The sequence below is a fragment of the Macrosteles quadrilineatus genome, unplaced genomic scaffold (assembly GCF_028750875.1).
Source record: "Macrosteles quadrilineatus isolate MER2022 unplaced genomic scaffold, UCM_ALF_1.0 Scaffold_1__1_contigs__length_201487025, whole genome shotgun sequence".
Taxonomy (NCBI): Eukaryota; Metazoa; Arthropoda; class Insecta; order Hemiptera; family Cicadellidae; genus Macrosteles; species Macrosteles quadrilineatus.
Genome location: NW_026542594.1, coordinates 100,389,955 through 100,413,489, shown reverse-complemented (window position 1 = coordinate 100,413,489; position 23,535 = coordinate 100,389,955). Strand labels below are relative to the sequence as shown.

Here is a 23,535-nt window from a genome sequence, read left to right as displayed (position 1 = left end):
AGTAAGGTCCTTTGGTATCCTGATTTCTTGCACCCTATACAATTGATTTACAACCATCCCCATTAAAGAAACTATTAATATAGACTAATTAGTCCCAATATAGGCAATAGGCATACTGGCACCTGTGGTTTGTAGTGCTGATCAAAAATTAATATTAATCAGTTCAGACATACTACCTTAATTAATTTTTTCATTGAAACAATTTTTTTTTATCATAGGAATGGGGTTTTTCAACTTAGCATGGTAGGGTGATTTATTTAGAGAATAAGCTTCCTGTGTTTATTCTGGTGAGTGGTACTTGCAAACAGATTTTGTGTATTACCATTGACTATATATACCTAGTCAATGGTAATACCAATTTGTCATAGCCATTTTTGTTCCCCTGCACTTCACACTTGCTTGTTGGATTCTTTGTTCTTAATAAGCAACCCTCAACCCCCTAGTACCTAAGCTCAATTTGTGGTACACATGTCCATGTACTGGTGGGTTTTAACTAGTGTAAGCGAGTACAGCATTGTGAACCCTGGTCTAGCATCAGAAACAATATTAGAGTTTATCTATATCTGTTATGAAAGATTTCAAATCTTTCATTGATGCCAAAATGTGTGATAATTTTTAAAAATTAATACACTAACTCCTTGATTAAAATTGTTATGCTCCTATATTTTTATGATTTAGTAAGCAATTTAAAATTAATAGTATATAAAATGTCTCTATGGCATTTAATTCATAGCTCTTGACAGGCATCCAGTACTGGCATCCAAACCAAACGTTTCTACAACTCAAGGATTTATTAATCGCTCTTTACACTCCATTTAAAGAGGCTGGCTTTAAAGGGGCTGGAGCAAGTGATATTTAATGTATACATATTCATATGCTAAGTTTAAACTCCAGCCAACTGGGTTCAATGGAAGAGCCTAGCATTGGCTATCGATGATTGGTAGGAAACGTGATAAAGTATGTGTTACCATTCTTTTATGAAGGTTGTTAGGGTTCACAAAGTGTGAATAGCAAACAGAACATAGGTGAGAGATATACAAACCCATTATGAAATAATCTACATCCAATTTATTCACAACAGAATGGGAAATAAAATAATATACAGAAAATATCACAAAAACTAAAACATAAGTTATAAAATATAATACAACACTGCTAAGGGTATAAAGGTAAAACTACTATACCAGAAGATTGGTCCGATGCCTTTCTAATAGACAATCGATGTGCTTTAGAAAATAAAAGAACCTATGACAACCGATGAAGAATATACACTAGTTACAAACCTTATACAATGATGGCACATTAGGCAGTCTGGCATGATCAGCGTCTGCCTTTCAAAATACTATCATTATGCAACTAAGTTAAAAAAAAACTTATCGTATTACTAAGTAAATAAATATGCAATGAATGTACACACAGTGTGTAAAAAAAGAATGATATTGAAAGAGAGATTTAACAATTATTTATTACAATACGGTATGCAAGATACATTCATTTATCATTTATAGCTTTTTATCAATAAATTATGGAGTATTTTACAATAAGCTTTAAAGATGTAACTGTATTTTTCATAAGACTTAGGAGTACTCTTATAACATATATTAAGGACAAGGTATATAAAATATAATAAGTAAATTAATAAGCTTATCATATTTTTACCTTAGATATCTTTAGTTAATCATTAATTAAATTTGCTTTTTTATGGTTTTAACACTAATTAACAACTCGTTGTTTGTAATTAATGGGATAAAAAATTATGAATTGCATGAATAGATAGTTTTTAATTTTTTTAAGTAGAGCTTGATGAAATGCCTTTAACATTGTCATCCAAAAATTTTCTTTTTGAGGTCATATTATCCAAGTCTTATTTCTTTGTCAATTCTATTATTTTGTGAAACTTAATTTCAAATTTTAGTAAAATCAATAATATTGTCATTAAAATCACACAAGGAATGATTTGAATTCCTTAAACCTAATTTCTGTGAGAGTTATGTCCCCGGGAGTGGGACTTCTTTCTGCCAGATTGACGCAATACTTCCGCATATGACTTATCCAGCAGTTTCAAGGTCGCAACCTGTGTAGCAGCCTTGGTAAAATGGCTGTCCCAAGCAGAACTGTGCCTCTGTGTTTCACTTTTTTCGCTGTTCACTCTATTTACTACATCATTGTCGCTGACACACCAAGTAACTCTATCTGCCGTTTTATTTACACTTTCATTCATCCTTACTTCCTTCTTTCTTCTGGTAACTTTGCTGGAATGGACAATTTTTGCTGTGATTCCTAGTACTTGGGCTGATTCAACAGTAATGACAGATTTCTTCTTTGATGACTTCTTCTTGGGACCGACACCAGATGATAAGCATTCCATATAATCTCTAGTGGGCTTTTTCCTTTCTTCAGTCGATGAAGATGGGCCTTGTTCAGGGGACTGAATTATAGCACTTTCATCACAGGGAAGAGGTGCATCATTTCTGTTGACTTTGGGTGTTGATCCGCAAGGAAGATCAGAGCCGGCTGCGAAAGAAGAGCTTACAGACTCAGGGGGATCAAGACTAACAATATCAGACTGGTCTTCCGTGAACTGAGACATTTCTTCTTCTGGGTCAGGAATCCTAGAGGGGAAATCTTCTTTTGCTGGTGTTACAGGGGGAACTTTAGGCGCTTCTTCGGCAACAGGAGTGAAATCGTCCAGCAATGGTAATTTCTCACCTTCATCTTTAGCTTCTGCAGCTCTTTTCAAGACAGCAAATATTTCCCTAAACAACTGACGGTATTCCGGAGTCTTTCTAAACCTACTCTCGACTGGACTGGCATCATCATATATGCTGAACCTACAGTCATCTCCATCACTGATGGTACAGAGGAACGAACCCGGGGGGAAATGAGCATCAGTCTGTGTTCCTTTGTTGCTAGTTTCATCTGAAAAGCCTGAGGAAGATGTTTCTGCTTCAGAGAAGTCTGTTGGGGTTGCCGAGAAGGCTTTTCCGTTTGGTGTAATTTTGACAGGATCTTTCTTTGGTAGTTCACGTGTCTCTCCCTCGCTATCAATCTCCTCCTTCTGGAAGAAGTCCCCAGACAGTTGCAGCTCCTCTTGCAGGGACAGACAGTTGTTGCTAGACACAGTCTGCGGGGGCCTGATCACCCCTGGATGTCTTTGAACCTTTAGTAGTGCTTCGTATTTCTCCACCAGATCTCGATAGGGGTTATCTCCATGGCAACTGTCTCCCAGCGACTCCTGTAACCAATTACAATTACACTAATACAATTACATACATTACAATTACAATACAATTACAATTACATTGTTATTGTTAATACAATTACATTTTTATCTGAGTTGTGGTAAAAATAAATGTAGGCCTTATTCATATTAAAATGTAACATTTTGTATTGTCATCAAGCTATAAGTTGGTCCTCTTGAGCTAGTGACCATTATAGATGTTGAAAGGTGAATGTTAAGTATGAAAGAGATGCAAGTGTTAATAAAAGATTCACCTTTTACTGTCTAATAAACTAGAGACTATGCCACTTATAGTTAACCCGGTATATCAGTAAACAATTCAAGAAAAAATACGTTTCAGCTAAAAATCTAGTGTGATTCGAGCACCAGAGCTATGTCGGTATTCTCTGTTTTATAATCCTCAATACCGACAACATTTACACTAGACACAGAATATTTACGTTATGTCTTATTACTCTTCTTCATAAATCAAAGAAGCGAAATCAGCTGAGACAAATGACCATCTAGAAAAGAATGTCACCCTATACATCTCAAACTGAGCTTTACATGCACTTAAAACTCACTCTTTCATGTGGGCTAACAGGTCAAACTGTTGATAAATCATTCTACATGGAGGTGTCTGAAGACAACATAACAATGTGTGTTAAAATAAACCTAGTATACGTATAGGGGGTGTTTTAGAGTTGTATTTATGAAACTCTTGCTTGATTAATGCAGATTATGATCGGAGGAATTAAATTTCTCAGCCTTGTGATACTGGTGTGATAAGGGTTAGAGTGTGCGTCTTTATTTGACAACTGAAAGGTTACATTCACCAATTGTGTTTTGATTATGACTATAGTAAACTTCTTTTCCACTTTTTACATCCACATTTTGTATTGAAAAGCGTATTTTAAAATCATAAACCACAAAATGTAGGTATCAGATGCCATGGTAAATTTTGTAATATGGTTAAGTTCAGTTAATCAATGAAAAATAAAACAAAAGTAAAACTATAATTAAGTAAATAAATATTACAATATCAACAAACAACCACAAAATACAGGATATTTTTGTGAATGATGGATGAAAAAAATGTTAAATGGTTGTTCCATGATGATGACTATGGATATGAGAAATGCACAGTTAATTGTCGCTGTTAGCAATATATAAAGCCCAGTTAATCAAATTAACACAATGAACGACTTAAATCAATTGATGATCAACAATTTGGTAGATGAAGCTAACATGGTCAGGTAGTAAAACACACCACTCAAAAACTGGGTTGACATGACAAGTGACACCCCTCACAGCACACAAATATGAAAGCAGATCAGAACAAACCAATGTTAAAACATTACGGAGTGTTTACAGGGTGTAAAAGCGGAAGTGAAAACCAATCAGAGGTCAACTAACCTTCATCAGGCACAACGCCATTTGACACTTCTGGGTAACACACATCTGAGAATTGACATAGGCAATGTGACCGGCAACATCAGAGCAGGCACAATATAACTGTCTTTCATATGAATCATCACAGTGAAGAGTAACAGGAGGAAAAGTTTCGGCTGAGAGACCATCATCCACAAACACCACCAAAAATTACCCCCCTCCTAACAACAGATAACCAGATCAGGCCAGGAATGTTGATAAACTATGTACAGTGCTGGGAAGCGATGCAACAGCAGTATATGTACATGTATCATAGTATAGTTTATAGTATACCTGCACAAGTTGAAAAAAATGGGTATATTCAGTCGATAGTTGTATTTACTACGAGGCATGTTTTTTAAGTAAGTACCGTTTTTAAATTTCTCTGTTCCAGCACTGCAATTGGCATTTTTGACATTTGTACTGTGTATGTGCATCTATTGGCAAGCCTGCGCCGGAAATTAGGCAACAAATCGGCCGTGTTTACATCCGGTTTCGAGCATTCGAAATTGTGCCGCCAATTGAGACTGCCGCCGCCTGTGAAGTTCGATCTTTAAATGCTAAAAGGTGTGAAAACCATTGAAATTCATCCACAGATTAGTGAAGTGTATGGCAAGGACTTTGTGAGTGACGGAACGGTACCCAAGTGGGTAACGGCATTTAAAGACGGCCGCACCAGAGTTCATGATAAGCAACGCACCAATTCATCAGTAATCACAGTAGGCCGGCGGCCGCCCAGTGCGTTGCTCATCATGAACATTGGTGCGGCCGTCTTTAAATACCCTTATACCCACTTGTGTACCATTCCGTCAATCACAATGTTCTCACTAAACTCTTCATTAATCTGTTGATGAATTTAAATGGCTTTCACACCTTTAGCACTTAAAAATCTAACTGCAGCGTGCACTTCACAGTCGGCGACAGTCTCATTTGGTGACACCATTTTGAATGCTCGAAACCGGATGTAAACATGACCGATTGTTGCCGAATTTCCGGCGCAGGCTTGCCAATAGATGCATATACACAGCACAAATGTCAAAATTGCCAATCACAGCGCTGGAACAGAGACATTTTAAACGGTACTTACTTACAAAACATGCCTCGGATTTTTATTATTATTTATTATTTTAATAGTTGAACAATTGTTGAATAAATAAATATTGATCTGTATACAAATTAAATTAAGTATTCTTCAACTATGATTAGGATTGGGTACTATTGTAGTTGATATATAATAAGTAACTCTCAAACTGAGGGAATGAAGTGCCATAAATAAAATTTCTATTTAACACGTTCGCTACATATCGCTACATATATTTGACCCTGCCATCATTGCCACGGACGGGGGTATACATTTTAATATTATACATCTAGACCAGGTGTCCCTTTGTTCACAGCCCAGCACATGCAGGCCACCGGCATGTAGCAAACTATAAAACAGTTTTTCCAACTATCATATGATGTCACTAATATGATGCACATATGTGAAAGACATCCGTAGAATCTGTAGAATCCGCAGGGAATTCAGGGCCTTCAAACAGAGCGATACGAAGATATAAACTTTTTAATAACATTGGACACTAACGCAAACATGCGACTTCAGTCCATCTTAATGTGACCAGCCGTCGCATATATGCGAGAGCAGTCTATGGGTAGAAACCGGTCTTCGCATATACTGGTCCATATGAATGAAATTTTGTACTATTGTGGTAGCGAACATGTTAACAAAAAGTACAGGAACAAATTACATGGCACAAAAACAGTTCAATAAGGTTTAAAAAAGGTGGAATTTATGTATAAAACATAAACCAGCTTAGACAGGTTGAGATGGTTTAAGAATAAAAGAAATTTTACTTAAAATTTTGAAGGAAAAGGTACATAAAGTCAATCTGAGGCAAACTAAAGAAAATGGCAGGTTATGTCATACCAGGTTGTTTTATCAACCCATTGATATAGAGTAGAAGGTTACCACAGAGTCATACTTAGAATTGATGTGGCCCACGGCGGCTCACGAAAGAGAGGCTTCTCTATGATGATTTAACTGGATAAACATGACCCATTGTTTTCGACGATCAGATCAGGAAATGGACCTAGAAGGCTAGGGCACTAGCTAGTAAATAGTTCAGTTTTATTTTTCAATAATAATATTGGGGGTAAGTGGGCCAGACTTGTTTACTTCGGGTCAGGTAAAAAATGTTGGACTTCAGGCCTTGGGCCAAAATCAGGTCAGGTGAAAATCAATTTGTTTTGGAAAGTATTGATTTAAAAATATTTATTATTGTACTATAATCAGGCCTTGTGAAAGAGTGGCAAAATCAGGAACATAAAACTAAATTTAAAATAACCAAAATTTGTCTTGGTCACAACAAAATTGTTACGTCATAGAAGTTCACGATTTCACAGTGACATTTGATTTTCTTTTGCGATTGCGGAGACAAATGAAAAATTTGTAAACATGTTCCAGACATCGTTTGCGGTGTCATCAACTTCGTTTTCTTGCGGTTGTGAAGAAGTCAAAGGCTTTCACAGTGACTTAGGTACTCTATGTCTTCTGCAATCATAACGAAATTTTGAACAACTTCCACATTACAGAGGTATCATGACATTCTCTTACGTGTGAGAAAAATTGTGAATATCTTGCGCCATTGCAAAGACATTACCGTCTCTCACGATCATGGAAAAATCCCCATCATCTTTCGCGTTTTCAGGGACATCATCTTCGTCTCCCACGGTCACGGTGAAATCATAAACGTCTCTGAGGTATCGGAGAAATTATGAACATCTTTTGCGGCCCCAGAGACTTGTATACTTCACCCGGGATCGCTGTGAAAACGTGACTTTTGATCGAGCCTTTTTCGCAGACCCTTTTAGCGATCATGAGAATATAAGCTTAGCTTGAAAATTTTTCTCTCTAACTCTAACAAATTATTGGAAAAATTTCTTTTTACCAAAAAAAAATATATATTTTGAGGTCCCAAGTAAGGGACTTTGAGGTCCTTTCCAGCCAGAGGCCCCCAGCAACTGCCATGTCCACCATTAGGGGCCTTGGAGGCAAGGTCCTCCAACTGCTAACCCACTGGTGCTTAAGTAATTGGTTGAATCTAATCTGCAAAGGCTAGTGATGATGTGTGCTTATAGTTTCACTCTTTCTGGTCGGCCGATGGAGGCATACAAGTCGCTCAGTTGGCTAAGGCCAACGAAAGTAGCATTGAGGTCTTTCTACGTTTGGGTTCGAATCCCATATATGTGTAATCCACTTTAAGGTTACTGAAGTTTGACTTAGCTGGGCCCACCTTACAAACTGACTTTGGTGGATTTTTATGGCATTAGTGAGTTTAATAGGGATGCACAAGACACCTGTGTTGCTTCTTTTTACATTATTGTAGAAGGGGAAGAAACGTTTCTTTCTTTTTATTTTTTTATTGAAAATGAACTTTTTGTGTTGAAATATATCTGATAAAAAACATAAAAACAGATATAAAATTAAAAGAGATATTAAAATATTCCTGTGTTAATGGGTTGGTGAAAAAAGGCCAAGCAAGAGGCAGATTGGCAAGATGATGAACTAATTTTACCTAAATAGCATGTGATGTTACAAAAACAAATTATTCAGTAGCAGGGTGATTCAAATAGGAAAAATTATGAACACTTTCACATTGAAACACAGAATGGGATCGAATGCAAAGATTTGCGATGCAGATGATTTTTATTAATGGGTTCTAATCTAACCCTAATAAGTCTGTTTCTGGGAATTTATAAAATGCTTTAAAAATTAGCAAACACTATAAATTGATTAGTAACTAAGAAAATATCCAAAAGTCCTTCTAAAATTGTATTTCATATTGATCTTTTAGGTTCTTTCTCTGGTTACACACACCTGCAGCTGCATCAGGACGGACTTGCGTTGACTCTCATCAACAAGTGAGTCAATTACACTGATGTCATCATCATCTTCATCAGCCGTCAGAGTCCCAGCATCCTGGCCTCTCAGGCAGCGGCGACAGAGGTGTCCTTGCCTGAAATTAACACATTTTGATGAGATCATAATTTTTTATCATTACAACAATTATTAATACTCTTGCTTTAGCGCTCAGTGTGTCGGCTGCGGAGTACGCTGCACCAGTATGGAATGCATCGTCACATGCAAAAAAGGTTGACATTGCAGTCAATGACATGGCTCGGATTGTAACTGGGTGTTTGAAACCAACTCACAAACTCTATCCTATCGTAGGGATCGCCCTTCCATCAATCCGACGTGATGTCGCTGCTGACCCAGAAAGGACTAAGCAAGAGACAGACCCTCGTCACCCATTACACGGCCACCAACCTGCAGAGCGACGGCTTCGGTCTAGAAAGAGCTTTTTATCACGGACACGAGTCCTAGATGGATAACTCTCAAGCAATGGTGGCAAGGTGGGAGGCCACGTTGACTAACCCTCCCATACCAGCCAGGGAGGAACTAGCTCCTGGTGAAGGCCTTCATTACACGGTGTGGAATACCCTAAATCGAATCAGGGTCGAGGTACCAAAATGCAAGACAAACATGCAGAAATCGGGTCTCTTACCAGACGAAGAAAACATCTTGTGAGCGTGTCGTGCTGTTCAGGATCCTTGCCATCTGCTGATCTGTTTACGCCTGGACCAGTCTTGCACATTAGATGATCTTTTACAAGCGAATGACAAAGCCATATCGGTAGCTAATTTTTGGAAAAGTGAAGTCTGATTTCCGGATACAGAAAGTAAGTAATACTCTTGTAAAGACAAGCTACATCATAACTCTGGCTAACTTGGTCTCCAAGCCCTATATCTCATGACATGGTGTTGCCAAGTTCAAATAAAGAGAATTGAAGTACATAGACATAATTCCACATAAAACCAGCTCAGCACTCTTCTTTACTCTTATGATCATTGATTTTGCAGCCTTGTTTAGCTTTGAGCCCTTCCACATGAACCTCAAATCCTTTGCATGTAGCAAAGCAAGGAGTGAGATGCTACATTAAAAAAATAAATTGTACTTTTTTTCATTTTTTGGCAGGACTGGGAGGCAAGCCAGGGACGTATTTAAGTACTGGATCTGCCACCTCTAGGCAGCGAAGTTAGCCACCCCTCCCTCCAACACTTGTTAGCGCGCTCCCCAACCTCACTAATATTATCCAATACATGCTATGTCAGCTGATTTTGTAGAAAAGTAATCGGCAATTAATTGCATGCTGCATCAAAAAACTAATAACATTTACACCCCTTTTTAATGACTTTTTTCCTTGTTTTTTATGCAAATGGAATTCTGTTTTGGATGCATGGAATGCAGCGTTGTTGCATTGCTATATCTACATTTGGAAAAACTGATTCTTCTCTAATTACTTTCAAAAGCCTTAGGTTTCCACACCCGCAACTGCGACGTGTTCGCCAGACCAACAGCCAGCACGGAAAACACGGCACAGCCGCATAATAGATGATTGACTTTAAATGTGTTCTGAAATGATTATATACTCAACAAAGTATTGTAAATAGCATTTTGGCAGTTCTCAAAATTAATCGTTCAATATTTTTTTTATTGAAATCATTATTTTGATTATTTACCTTCCAAAATTTTGTTGCCCTCTAAAATCTGCCAGACTAGGCGGAAATATGGACTTGAGGCAAGCTCATCAGCTATCACCACTGAGGTGACATGGTAGCTAAATTGACTAATGTGTTTTACAGACAAGTGTACCTTCATGTTTTATCTGCATGAACTGGTTCTATTCCCATATTTGTGAAATACAATACATATTACTTACTAATGTGTGGCTTGGCTATTGGGAGGGCCAGTGACAACATAGGCCTACAACACAACACCTGTATCCTTCTTTTTACTCTAGCCTAGAGGAAAACTTGTAGGCACTTTTTTGTTGTTGTTTGTTATTGGTAAAAGATAATAATATATTGAAAGATATACAATAAATACCCCCGCCGCAGCAAACCTGCAGACTAAGGAAATTTCCATCTACCTGGCTGGAATGCCACCAAATTATTCTCCTAAAATTGTCAGACTTATTTCCTATTTAAATATCATCAATTTTAATGAGTACTTAGGTTTTCTGCCACAGGGAAGAAAATACGGGGTTTTTTTATTGAAATATTGATAGCTTAGTATGAAGTAAACAAAATTTCAAAATTTCATAAAAATATGTCCATAGACAAGCAAGCTACAACAGTAGCCTATATTTATTCTCCATAAGAATAACATGGAAATTTTTAATTTACACTTTTTTGGATTTATTTGGTTTTTTCAGCTCAAACAAAATGGTTTGAAAATAAATTGCAAAATTTTATGTTTACAGGGTGAAAATGAGAAAAACCCATTTTTACCCCATAAAACCCCCCATAAACCCCTGTTCTCATAGTCCGATCATCCGCTGTATGCGAACTCGTTTGAATAGGTAAATGTAGGTTAACACGTTTGTACCAAATTTCATCAAAATCGGATCATTTTTGCTCGAGTTATTGTGCTAAGGAATACATATATATATATATATATGTATATACAGGGTGACACAAAGGAACCGGACGTATTTTAAACAGCTGTTCCATTGTTGTCGCATGTGGTAGGAAGATTTAGGTTATGTCATTTACCTTCAGTGAGGCTTGTCATTTTTGTTGAAATGGCTCAGTGGACCCTAGACCATCGCGTTTTCGCATACGATACTTTTGTCTAAAATGGTGAATCCGTCGTCAAAACCCAGCGGGAATTCTGTCAATTAATATTGAACGCCATGGAACTGTTCCAAGCCAAAATACGCTATTAAGATGGGTTTCAGGGTTCCCAAAAACTGGGAATATAACGAGAAAGAAACCAATAGGCCTTGTTAGAACTTCGAGAACACCTGAAAACATCGCCAGAGTGAGAGCAGCATTGATAAAGAGTCCAAGCAGGTCTGCCGAAAACATGCTCAAGAGTTGAACATGAACTGCGAATCGGTAAGGGGAATTCTTTGGAAAGATCTTAAGTTTCATCCTTATAAAATACAGTTAGTGCGGGAAGAAGGGTTTATTTTCAACAGGACGGTGCTACAGCCCACACTGCAGACCAATCAATGAGAGTCTTGAGGCAAATGTTTCGTAACAAGCTGATTTCTCGCTTTGGTGACATTGACATACCGTGGACGCCAAGGTCACCTGACTTGTCCAGCTGTGATTACTTCCTTTGGGGTTTTTTTTCTTAAGGAGCGTGTTTATGCTCACGAACCACACACTCTAGAGGATTTGAAGTTGGCAATCACAGAAGATATCAATGGCATTGAACAAGACCTCCTGACAGTTTCAGATTATTTTCAGACCAGAATGAACATTTATAGAGAAGTACATGGCCACCATCCGGCATGGCGTAATTTTTTTAAAAATTACTGTTTTATAACAAATGGCAAATGTTTACCTCACTATGTACCATATTAAAACAATTTTATTCCTTTAACTACTGTGTACTACTTATTTAAAAAAAAGTCTGTTTCCTTTGTGTCACCCTGTATATATATGAATTTGAACGGATTGTGTTTTTGGCCTCTGGGGACCTCAAAACAAAAAAGTAAATTGGTCCCGGGTCCAGGTCTTATTATGAGACCTACGGTAATAGTTACTTCCCTATAGGGAAATTCGCTAAAAACACAAAATCAAAAAATTAACTATTTATGAATTAGAAAAATAAATCTTTATCTAGTAGTAACAGCTCTGTACTCAAAACTCCATTGTCAATAATGAACTTGAATAATGATAGTGGTCAAATTTAAATCAGTTCCTGGGGCGCAACAGGAGTCTGACATAGAATTGCATTAAGAGTGAACCTGGATTTAATCATAGTTCCAAGTTAGCTCATGTTGCTCACCTGATCTCCTCTAATGTGGAGAGTTCCTCTTGTAAAGATTGCATCTCCTCCTCCTTCTGATGCAGCACTGCCACCCTCTCCTCCAGACAAGCATTCTCCTGTCAACATGCAGGGCACCATTACAGTAACAACAGGCAGTGGCGTAGTAAGGTTGTTTGGCAACCCTTGGCCGGAACTCCACACTAGTGGGTATGGAACACTCCTTTCCCTTTAGTTAGATGGGGTACAGGAGGTCCTACCAAAAAGTAATTTACAAGTCAAAATATTTCATTTCAATGCTAGTTTACCAGTTGCTACAAGAAGTGTGCCTGAGAATGGAACTATCTGATCATCTCCAGAGGTTGCGTTAACATTGTGATAATTTCCTACACTTGCGAAGATATAATCGTCATCGTTTACTGCAACATCAGGAACACTAGTACATTTTTATCAAGCTATCTCAGCAGATGCTTTCTGCAACCACAATGATGAGTCAGAAAAAAAGCTTTGCTCTGCTTGACATTATCAATGATTTTTGCTGCTCATCTCAGCTTTAAAATTGAGCTTCTCTGTGTGGGGGCCTCATTAAATTAAGGCCACAAACTTAAGTCATCAGGCGATGAATGTCTGCAGTCAATAAGTTTCTTAAGTCATCAAAGATAGGAAAAAGAGAAAAAAATAATCTTAAGGCAGGAGATTCATTCATTTAAAAAATTGTTTAGATACACAGCAAACAAAAATATGAATTAATTAATTAACTGAAATAGAATGATGAGTCATCTTAGATAATATCATGACCTTGCTTCTATGTGTCATGTAAGTAATGTGTGTTATCTGACATAATGCATTATGAGTAAAATGTGTAATGGAGGGATTGGCCATCTTTTACCACAGCTAGCACACATTTGTTAACTATTCAACATTAACAGGTTAGTAATAACAATACTAATTGATTTTCTCTCTTGGAGAGATGTACTAACTAATACCCCCACCACATTAAATATGCAACCTAATCAAATTTCCTATTGACTAGTTAGATTTTTCACTATAATATTTCCTAGAAATGTTCAGTTCAGTTCCATTCCCTATTGAATAACAATAAGTTTTCTGAATACTTACGTTTACTGCTACAGGGAAGTGTGGGTTTTAATTGAAATGATATATCATACACAAATGTTATATATAAAATAGCCATACATGAATTTGAAAGGATGTTAATTTTAGTCTCTGAGGAGATCAAAACGTAAAAGTAAAATAGTCCTGAGTCTCCTTACCGTGCCACCACCTACAGTAACACACCTTCTTATCCCTATAGGGGGAATTTGCTAAAATCCAACCACTTCACACCTTCAGTAATCATTTAGTATAAAAGGTTGAAAAAGTTAATTAATCAAATAGTTTGATAAACATGTTGTATCAATAGACTCCATAATGATGTTTAATCTTATGATATGTTGATAAATACCAAATGAATGAACTCAAAACACTTTTTCAGTAATATGAGCCATTGGTCTTACAATCAATATTTTGAGGGTTAGAATTTTACTCTAACTAACTCGTAAAAATTGCTGAAATAATATGAATATCACTCAGAAATGCTAGAATGAACCAAAATGTCAGCTAGACCTAAGCCACAGTCCACAAGGTTTATGGACAGTAGGACAGTGAATGTGTTGTCAATAAGTTGTGAATGTGTTGTGTTGACTCACTGATATATTTTTTTATCCATACACAAACCTTAAAGTTTTATGCTGAAATCTCATCAGCATTTTGATTCTTTCTTTAGCTGAACAACCAGCAAATGTACAAAGGAAATAAGAAATAATGACTGCTTCAAATACGACTCACCTGCTCAGATATACAACAAGGACTCGTATACTGAGTCAGTTTAGCAATTAACTGCGTTCTTAGAAGAAAATTCAATCCTAGAAGACATCCAACACGGATTTAGGAAAGATAAGTCCACTATTACAGCGATTGTTAGCCTTTTCGAATCAGTCATTGAGTCAATTGACAAGGGTGAGCACGTGTTGGGAGTGTTCATGGATTTATCGAAGGCGTTTGATAGCGTTAATCATGAACTATTACTTTTTAAATTAGAAAAAATTGGAATCAGGTATAACTCTCTTAATTGGTTTAAATCATACTTATCAAATAGAAAACAGATTGTTGAAATGACTCACATCACTAAAGACAATTATAAATCTAAATACAGTTTAAATATGGGCACAATAAGATCTGGTGTACCTCAAGAATTGGTCCTGGGACCTTTACTTTTCATTTGTTACTTAACAAATTTTTAAAAGTGTCTAAATTTTGCCCCATGTACAGGTTTGTATCTTTATGCAGATGACTCTTATCTTAAAGTATCTGGGAAAACTGCAGAAGATGTTGAGTTGCTGTCCACAATAGAAATAGCTTGTATAGAGGATTTTTTAATACTCACAATTTAAAATTAAATGAAAGTAAAACCAAATGTGTCACATTCAAAACAAAACAAAACAAAAACAATTCCAATCCTAATATTGAAGTAAATAACCAACCAATTGAAATAACAGAAGCAACATTGTGAAAGGTTCCTTGGCCTGACATTGGACAGCAACTTGTCTTGGGACAAACATTGTAAACTTGTTATCAATAAAATAAATTCCGGTCTTTGTGCGATTAGAAAAATGTCAAAACTATGCAGTATTGAAGTTTTAAAAATGATTTATTTTTCCCATATTCAATCCCATATATCTTATGGCATATTCGTATATGGAGCCACCTCAAATTCAAATCTAGACCAAATTTTGACAATACAAAAGCAATCAATCAGAGCTATGTTAAAAATGAACAAAGATGATTCTGCAAAAGAACACTTTAAACGTTTAAGGATCCTCACTGTTTATGGTTTGTATGTTCTTGAATGTATTATGTTTGTCAAAAAAAAAAATTTCAATCCACCAATTAAAGAAAATAATCATAACTACATGTAACAAAAATAATTTTGTAATTGGACAACATAAATTAGAGCTCTTCAAAAAAAAGACTGTCAATGCAGAACATGAATTTTTAAAATTTATTCCTTTTAAAATTAAAACAGAACAAAAACCCAACATTTTAAAAAAAACGTCTCAAGGAATATTTAATGGACCTGTCCTTGTACTCTTTAGACTAATTGAAAATGGCTTTATCATAGTTTTAAGCATTAGTTTTAACTTATTTGACACTATTCATGTACAACTATGTATACTATGAATAAAGATTCTTGACTATGACTATGACTATGACTGGTTTTATGCATGGCAACACGCAGCCTGCGCCAGTCCCCGCTTTATTCTCCTTTATTCAAAAACTCCTTTATTCATGAATGTACAAGTACAAAAAATAGAGTCAGTGAGTACTTATTGTCCATTCACAATATTTTAAATTGTAAAATTCCTCAAAGGAGTAAATTGCTTTTTCTGCTAAGAATTTTTTTAGTTTAAAGTAAAATTTCCTACTATTACATTCATTTTTTATATCTTTTGGTAAAAAATTTATATATCTAAGGCCTCTATACGCTGTGTTTTTTTTTTTATAAAATTCTAAATTATGTCTGTTTTGTATAATTTATTGTGCATTTCTGGTATTATATCTATTACAGTTCTAACTGTATTTTTGGTAAATGCAGCTGCTTAGTATATTTTATTGTCTCGTATATATAAATTCCAAACACTGTTAAGATTTCCAAATTAGAAAAATGATACTTTACACTTTCAATCCAATTTAAACTTAGCATTAATCTAGTAGATATCTTTTGTAACAGAACTATTTGATTAAGGTTTCATTTTGAGGTCCCTCCGTACACACTAATTCCGTATGATATAAATGAATGTACAAAAGCATAATACACCGCTTGTCTGGCAACTGACCGAATTGGGGACGCTACAGTGACATTTCCCGCTTAAAACTAACGGTGTTGGGGGGATAAGAGATCAGAATTTATTGTGGTAATTTATTAATTTACTGTGCAGTTTTAATTTAAATATGGCCCTATTGTGATGTATATTGTCTACGATATAATTTGTAAAAACCCGCTAAAAATGTATTGGTCTATTCATTCTATCAGTACATTCCAATTTCAGAGAGGAGTGTTTCATATGCTATTTGATGAGTTAAAAGATCATAAAATCCTACATTCATCATGGGACTGGGTTTTGATATTTTGTACCGTACACTGTATAAGTGTGGTGTGGCCAACTACCAATGTAAACTCAGTAAAGCCACAACAACAATCATCGTTGTATTTATATGTGTATATGTGATGAATAGATAACTGACAATTTCTACTCACAACCTGTCTCCAATTCCTAGAACATGGGTCCCGAGTAGCTCTGTATAAACACACTCATTTGATTCAATGAATTTAGATAGAACGAGTGACACTTTTGAAAAGGCGTTTGCTAAAACTGTTGCCAGTTTTCTAGAGAACACCGCCGGTGCGAAGTTTTACCGTCTTTGTGCATAAATGCTCCTATTTAACTCAGTAGGACTAGAAACTGCCACAACTGCTGTGTGTCGCCTTGCATAAAACCAGGCTTAGTGAATAACATACCGTATATCTAATGTACCTGTATCAGTTGAGTCATCTGATCCTCCAGGTCAGCCACTCTCCGCTGGTCCCGCGCCCGCTGACTGCGTAGCTCCTGTACCTGCTGTAGCAACTGCAGCAGCTCCTCGTCATCAGCGGGGGCGGGGGCGGGTACGGCAGGGAGTGGCAGTGCGGGGGTGGTGGCGGGGACTGGTGTGTCCGGGGTACAGATAGACCTGCGCTGTCTCCGTCGGGCACTCTCCTGTGCTACTGCCATCTCGTCCACTGACTTTTGTAGATCCTCGCATCTTAGTTCAAGTGATTCTATTTGTGAAGTTAAACTGAAAATAAGGTATAATTTAGAAAATTAATATTCATAATGATAAGATATTTGTCCCCATGGGTAATATAGCGAGTTGGATAACAGGAAATACAAGGAAGAAGGAGGAAATTACATCTTTAGTGGGATTAGGCATGACTTACACTGAGGTTGGGTTTTGTTTCAATACAAGAGCACTTTGACACTGTACTATGTATGTTTATTTATAATTAAAACCAATAATGGTGGTTTACTGAAAACACAGAAAGTGTTTAATAACAATCGTTATTTAATGTATGTCCCTTCAAAAACAGGAAGATAAGATAGGGGTCAAGAGGACTCTCCACTTGGCATCACTGAGACTGAGAGACTTTCACCTGTAGAAAATGTCAAGTACTTTTTGGCATCCTCAGTGGGTAAAGCCACTCGTGGGTTTAGATCCAACCTACAATTTTGACGTTTTGAACTTTCTATAAGTAAAATATTACTTATTTTTGTACAGTAGACTCCCTCTTATCTGGACATCGGTTTAACCGGACTACACTCGGCGGAAATGAAATCTCTTTACCTGGACAATTTTATCAGCACATCGGTTTAACCGGACTAGATCAGCAGGAAGTGGGCGGTAATGAAATGACTGTTCTCGTGGGAAAGATTTGAGAACAGTGATTATGTGTCTAAATAGAATGCTCTCCTAAATTTAAGTCAAATACTGTATACGGTATGCATTTATATGGTCCGTTTCATTTTAACAAGTTTTTGGGGACGTCAGTTCAACCGAAAAACCAGTTATCCAGACTGGCCTCTGTCCCTAGGAGTCCAGATAGGAGGGAGTCTACTGTATATGAATGTTCCATTACGAGGGCTGTCAGGAAGTAGGGAACGTTTTGGAATAAAATAAAAAGTGTGTACATAAAAATGTTTTTTATCACTCCTTACCGAAAGTAACTATTTTTTTATAACGGCTGATATCAAAGAAAGTAGCCGTTTCCCAACCTCTAATTTAGAGCGAGGGAAAAACTATCAGCTGATTTTCCCTTGCTTTAAATTTACTTTTCCTTGCTCACAATTAGTTCTCCATTTATCCACTACACGTGCTATTGTTTTGATAGGTTTTTTATGATTTAAATCAGCTGTTTTCATCGTTGCCCAATCTAAATGTATACAGAAACATGCATTACATAGTTTTGCTGTCGTTTTTATGTTTGCATAATGTTTTGAAGAATTTCTGACAAACCTCTTAGGAGAGACAAACTCACTTAAGGGTTTACAATACGTCAAATATGGCAAAATCTACGAGCAATGTATTAAATTTCTTGTATAGAATACTTATTCAAGTTTTTAAGGGTTTTTAATCATCCAGAACACCATTCCATTATGAATCAAGCCCTAGGTTACCATTACCCTCTTAAATTGTTTAAACTTAACAACTCTTTGTACTCTTACTCTTTGTATTGAGTAATAAAAGGCTGATCAATTAATTGTTAAACATGTCAACTTGGAATTTGTTAAAGAACGTCCACACTCACGTCTTAATGAGTTTCTTGTCTGATATGTTGTCAACAGAGAGTTTCTGATTGGTGTGCTCCAGCTCCTGGATGCTGACTTCGAGCTGCTCGTAAATCCTGAGTCTAGAGTCGTTAACCTCCCTCAGCGCTGCCGTCTGCTTGGTCAGGTACTGCCAACATTACAACACAGGCGTTACAGCAAGTCAAGTTGAGTAATTCACTTGAAAAATTAGTGACAGTGTAGGTAGTGCATATGGAGGTAGAATAGGAAAGGTTGCATGCTGCAAGTGGTTTAATCACATTTAAAATACCAATCATTACAATAACCACCATAATGTTTACTTTTTAATGTTACTTTTTAATTTCATAATGTGCACTTTTATACTGGTTTGCTTTTTATATGTTTAAACTATTACCTTTTCATGTCTGTGGTATTAGGCCTAGCTCATTAATCTAATCTTAATTGGGTTACTGTGTAACCCTGTTACCAAATATTTTGTATGTCTATTGCATGTTTGTTATGCCAAATGACAATAAAGATTTGCTTGATTTTATTTGATTTGAATGAATTGCTGTTAATATAGAAATGTTAATACTCTTATGACTGGCAGATGACAGGAGAACTTCCATTCTGAAGTTGCAAGTGAGATTAATTTCCTTACCCAAAATACAAACCTACCACAAGATATAGATTCTGTTGATCAATTTTATTAGAAGAATTTGGATTTAATTGAAAATGGCACACTGATAAGTTGTTTTAGCAAGGAATGGTTTAATAGCCATTTAAATTCTTGGAATATCCTCCAGATCCAAAAATGCAACATTTTTTATGTAACGCCATTTTTTATGTTAGCCCTAACATAGGTAAAATGACCAAGGGAGAACATGACAACAGAAAGTGATTTACTTATTATAAATCTAGTAAGTGAGATTTGGGGGGAGCGATCTGGTCTAGTGGTTAGAGCGCGGGACTTCGGTCCAGAGGTCCCGGGTCCAAATCCCGCCAGATCACCAATGGTTTTTATCTATGTGATAATGCCGCAACTCCTAGGTCTAGCCTGAAGTAATGTGAAAAACAATCCCAGGCTCGTGCCTAGTGTCCTAGGACAAAAAAGAAAAGTATGTGTGATAAAATTAAAAAGCTTCTCACAGCTGAAGGTTACCTCAATTTCCTGGGTTTGCTCCTCAATGACATTCTGATGCTGTTTCAGAGCAGTCTCAAGTTCCTTGTTTCTTTCAAGAAGAGTTTTCCCCAACTCTGCTGCTAGTTGTAAATCTGAAACATTACAATAATCATGAATAAAATGTAAACAAGTTTAATAAACACCATATTCTGTGTTAGAGTTAAACTTCATAACATGTGATATTGTACCTTGTCATTAAATTTTATATTTGATTTATTATAATAAATCAAAATGTAGGCAGAATACTTGGCACAATGGATGATATATCAAAGTCACATGCACACATAGAATATCAGTGTTTTTTAGGAAAGGTAATTCACACTAGATGAGGGAGGTATTGAGGTCAAAGTGTTGTACCATGAGTTTGTTTTACTAAAGGAATTGCCTGAGTATTCTAGTATTAAACCTCACCCAGATAAAACCAATTTTGTAGAAATTATTTATTTAACTCAACTCAATATGTTATTTTTCTCTCACGAAAACACAGTTTGAATGTAAATTGTGTGAGTTATTAAAAATCTGTTGATTTTAATAGGAGACAACACAAACTATCACTGCACCTGTTCCTTGCCTCAACAGCCAATAAGCAGAATCAATTAATAGTATTCTTAACCTATAAATTTTACATTTTATTTATGTATTTTGAAAAATAAGTCTTGTTATACAATATACTCCATTACAACATATGTTCCTATAAAATTTAAACCCGGTACTTTTAACATCAAAACTTATTTTCTAAGACTTCTCAGTCTTAGGGTAAATCTATTCAAATATTTTTTAGAGTTGGTCAGACTAAGCCTAGCACTGAGGCCTACTTCCATCCATTGATTGTAGAAGCCCCAATATTCATCATTACGCAACACCATCCAGATAAGTTGACAGGGGGGTGTTATATATTTTCTATTTGCATTCCTCATCAATCATATGTTATTTAAAATATTCATTATTCATGATGTTTTTACTATTGTGATTATCAAAACATTGTTCTCAATACAAGACTCATTTTACAACACCATCTTGAAAATAATTTATTCTATATTAATTATCTAATATTCCTTGAAGTATTTTTCAATGCAAGAGACAGCAGCTGGCAGTACAGTCTATAGGACGGTATTAATCTATGCATGAAATTTCAAGATACTACAAAAAACGCCATCTAATAAAAAATGTCGCGATAAAACAAAATTGTGGCTTAACAGCATAGGCCCTACCTACTTTTGAGTTTTTGATATTTTTAACTTGATATTTAGTTTGTCTTTAGTCCAGAAATCTTCACTTTAAAAGTTCGGTAGAGGGTTCGGGGACACGCTGTATATAGATGACACATGGAGGAGTAAACTCTACAAGTTGTTGATTACACAGACAAAGCATTTAGTTTTCACGTGAACAATTTCGAGAGAATGAAATTCTATGTTTACTGAAGTTTAAATACTCAGAGTGTAACTTATGTTAATGTAGGAAGGCGCGCAGAGGTGTTAAGTATGCCAAGGCTGAGATTGACAAACAATGCTCTAGTTGACAGTAGACTAGGCTACTACTGGTGACTGTGGTAGTCAACTGATTGGGGCTTGTAAGAGATACTAGACAAAATTATATAAAAATTTAACATTTCAACAAAAAGTCACATTAGAATATTTTTGAGAGAATGCTCTTAAGATGTTTACAAATGAAACAGGTAAGAATGCTTTTAACCTCTTTCAGGGATGAAATAACGGCAAGAAACTCGTCGTCCCAGGCAAAGCGATGCCGTTATATTTGAGTAGATTCACACCATAGTAACTACGCTAACGGTCAACGCAACATTACCGTGCTCGCAACACCGATAGAGACCCACCGTCCAGCACCAGCTATGAGGCACTGGACTGGGGTAAAACCATTTGCAAACTTTCAGAAAACAAGTTCAACTTTACTGCTTGCATGTCAACGCTAAATATAAATGCAACCTGCAACAGAGGATGCCAACATGTTTGTTTCCATATTACATGATACTCGAGACTCCTTATCAATATTGTGACCCATACTGAATTCGTATTTTAACACCTATAAAAGTCCTGCAAATAAACATGTCCGTGTGATTTCTTCAACCTTAACAAGGCCCTCTGTACATTCAACAACCTCATCACAGTTTTGTATGTAGTCCTCGAGTCACATTTACGTAAATAACAGCCGAAATATCTGAGGATTTAACTTCCATTCAAACCAGCCAAATCCTTCAAAACATAGGTTTCCTACTAGAAGAAAGCGGGCATGTCCCAAATCTCTTGTATCCCTCACTACCATTAGTGCAACTCAACAAAAAGAAGCAATAATAATGAAGATAAATAAGGCATATGAGTTTAATTATGCACCTAAGAAAGAAAAGGGAGGAATGTGTTAAATAAACAACGAGACAACCAGGCACAATAAATTACAGTGTGAAATTACCGACTACTACAAAGCAATCGGAGGCATCGCCGAGGGCTGTGCGCTCCCTCGTGATCCAACCGGTCGGCGCGGCGCGGCGTTACATTATATTACATTAACATTAACGGCAGCAGCACGAGCACCAAAGGTCACGACTGTAGCGCGAAGGTTATCACAGGCACAGGCGCCGCACCGGTCACTGATACCCCAGGTAACCGTTCCGCGCATGTACCTGTTACTTTCACTATTGAATGAATTACGTTCCCGCGGTCCCCTCTTCTCGGATTGGAACGTGACTGATTGGAACTGGATGAGGCTAGAGACGAGTGATTGGGGAAAGGGAAGGAAGTGCAATGGCAATGCGACTGCGGACTGCAATGAGGGGAATGACTTCCCTCCCCGCAGCACGTTGCACGATGCATTGGGACAGATCAACGAGCTGGAGCTACGTGCTGGTAATTGGTAATTGAGGCAGAGTTTTGAGAGGTAACCGTAGCGTGAGTGTTGCACGCGGTCCAAAGTCTGTTGAAGTTAAACCACAGGCGCGGCTTATGCCTACTCCTACTCCTGCACCAACAATCCAACCAATTAACATTACAAACGCTTGTTAACACCACGTTCACATTTCGATCCACCGCACTCCACAGTCCTCTAGGAACACATTTACTGAAGTGATTATCAACATACGTGCTGTATACAGACAATACCTACTTCTTCTCGCAGTCGCAGTCAAGTCATTGTTTACATGTGCTACGATCCCCAGTGACCTGTAATGGGGGAATGTAACACATCAAAACACCAGGCCAGGCCCGTGCACGTGTCTGCCGTCTGCCGTGTTGCTGGTTTTTTTACGAGAAGTACTTGGAGAGACGACGCCAAACAATCGCTATTTAAAACCTAAATGGCCGTTTTCCATCAGGAAGCCTACGTTCTAAATTTATAATTCACTGGACTTGGGACGATACTTAGGTTATCCTCCATGAATAAAACAACTATTATTTATAATGCTTTTCAGCTTAGAATTTATTCTCGAGTAGATTAGCAATTGTTGTTTCAAAGTGTCTTTCTTGTGGGA

General features: G+C 36.8%; 1 protein-coding gene across 5 annotated transcripts in view; it reads right to left on the bottom strand.

Annotated features, from left to right (window-relative positions):
• Positions 1-1,045: 1,045 nt before the first annotated feature.
• LOC128997695 (cerebellar degeneration-related protein 2-like) overlaps positions 1,046-23,535 on the bottom strand; it is a 141,229-nt gene continuing 118,739 nt past the window's right edge. For all 5 annotated transcript variants that reach the window (XM_054423377.1, XM_054423455.1, XM_054423539.1 and 2 more), the window contains 6 exons: positions 20,037-20,149; positions 18,895-19,043; positions 17,087-17,387; positions 12,513-12,610; positions 8,529-8,667; positions 1,046-3,235 (listed from right to left, as the gene is read on the bottom strand). In XM_054423377.1, coding sequence (XP_054279352.1) covers positions 1,973-3,235; positions 8,529-8,667; positions 12,513-12,610; positions 17,087-17,387; positions 18,895-19,043; positions 20,037-20,149 — 2,063 coding nt within the window. In that variant the 3' untranslated portion in view covers positions 1,046-1,972. The remainder of the gene's footprint in view (positions 3,236-8,528; positions 8,668-12,512; positions 12,611-17,086; positions 17,388-18,894; positions 19,044-20,036; positions 20,150-23,535) is intronic.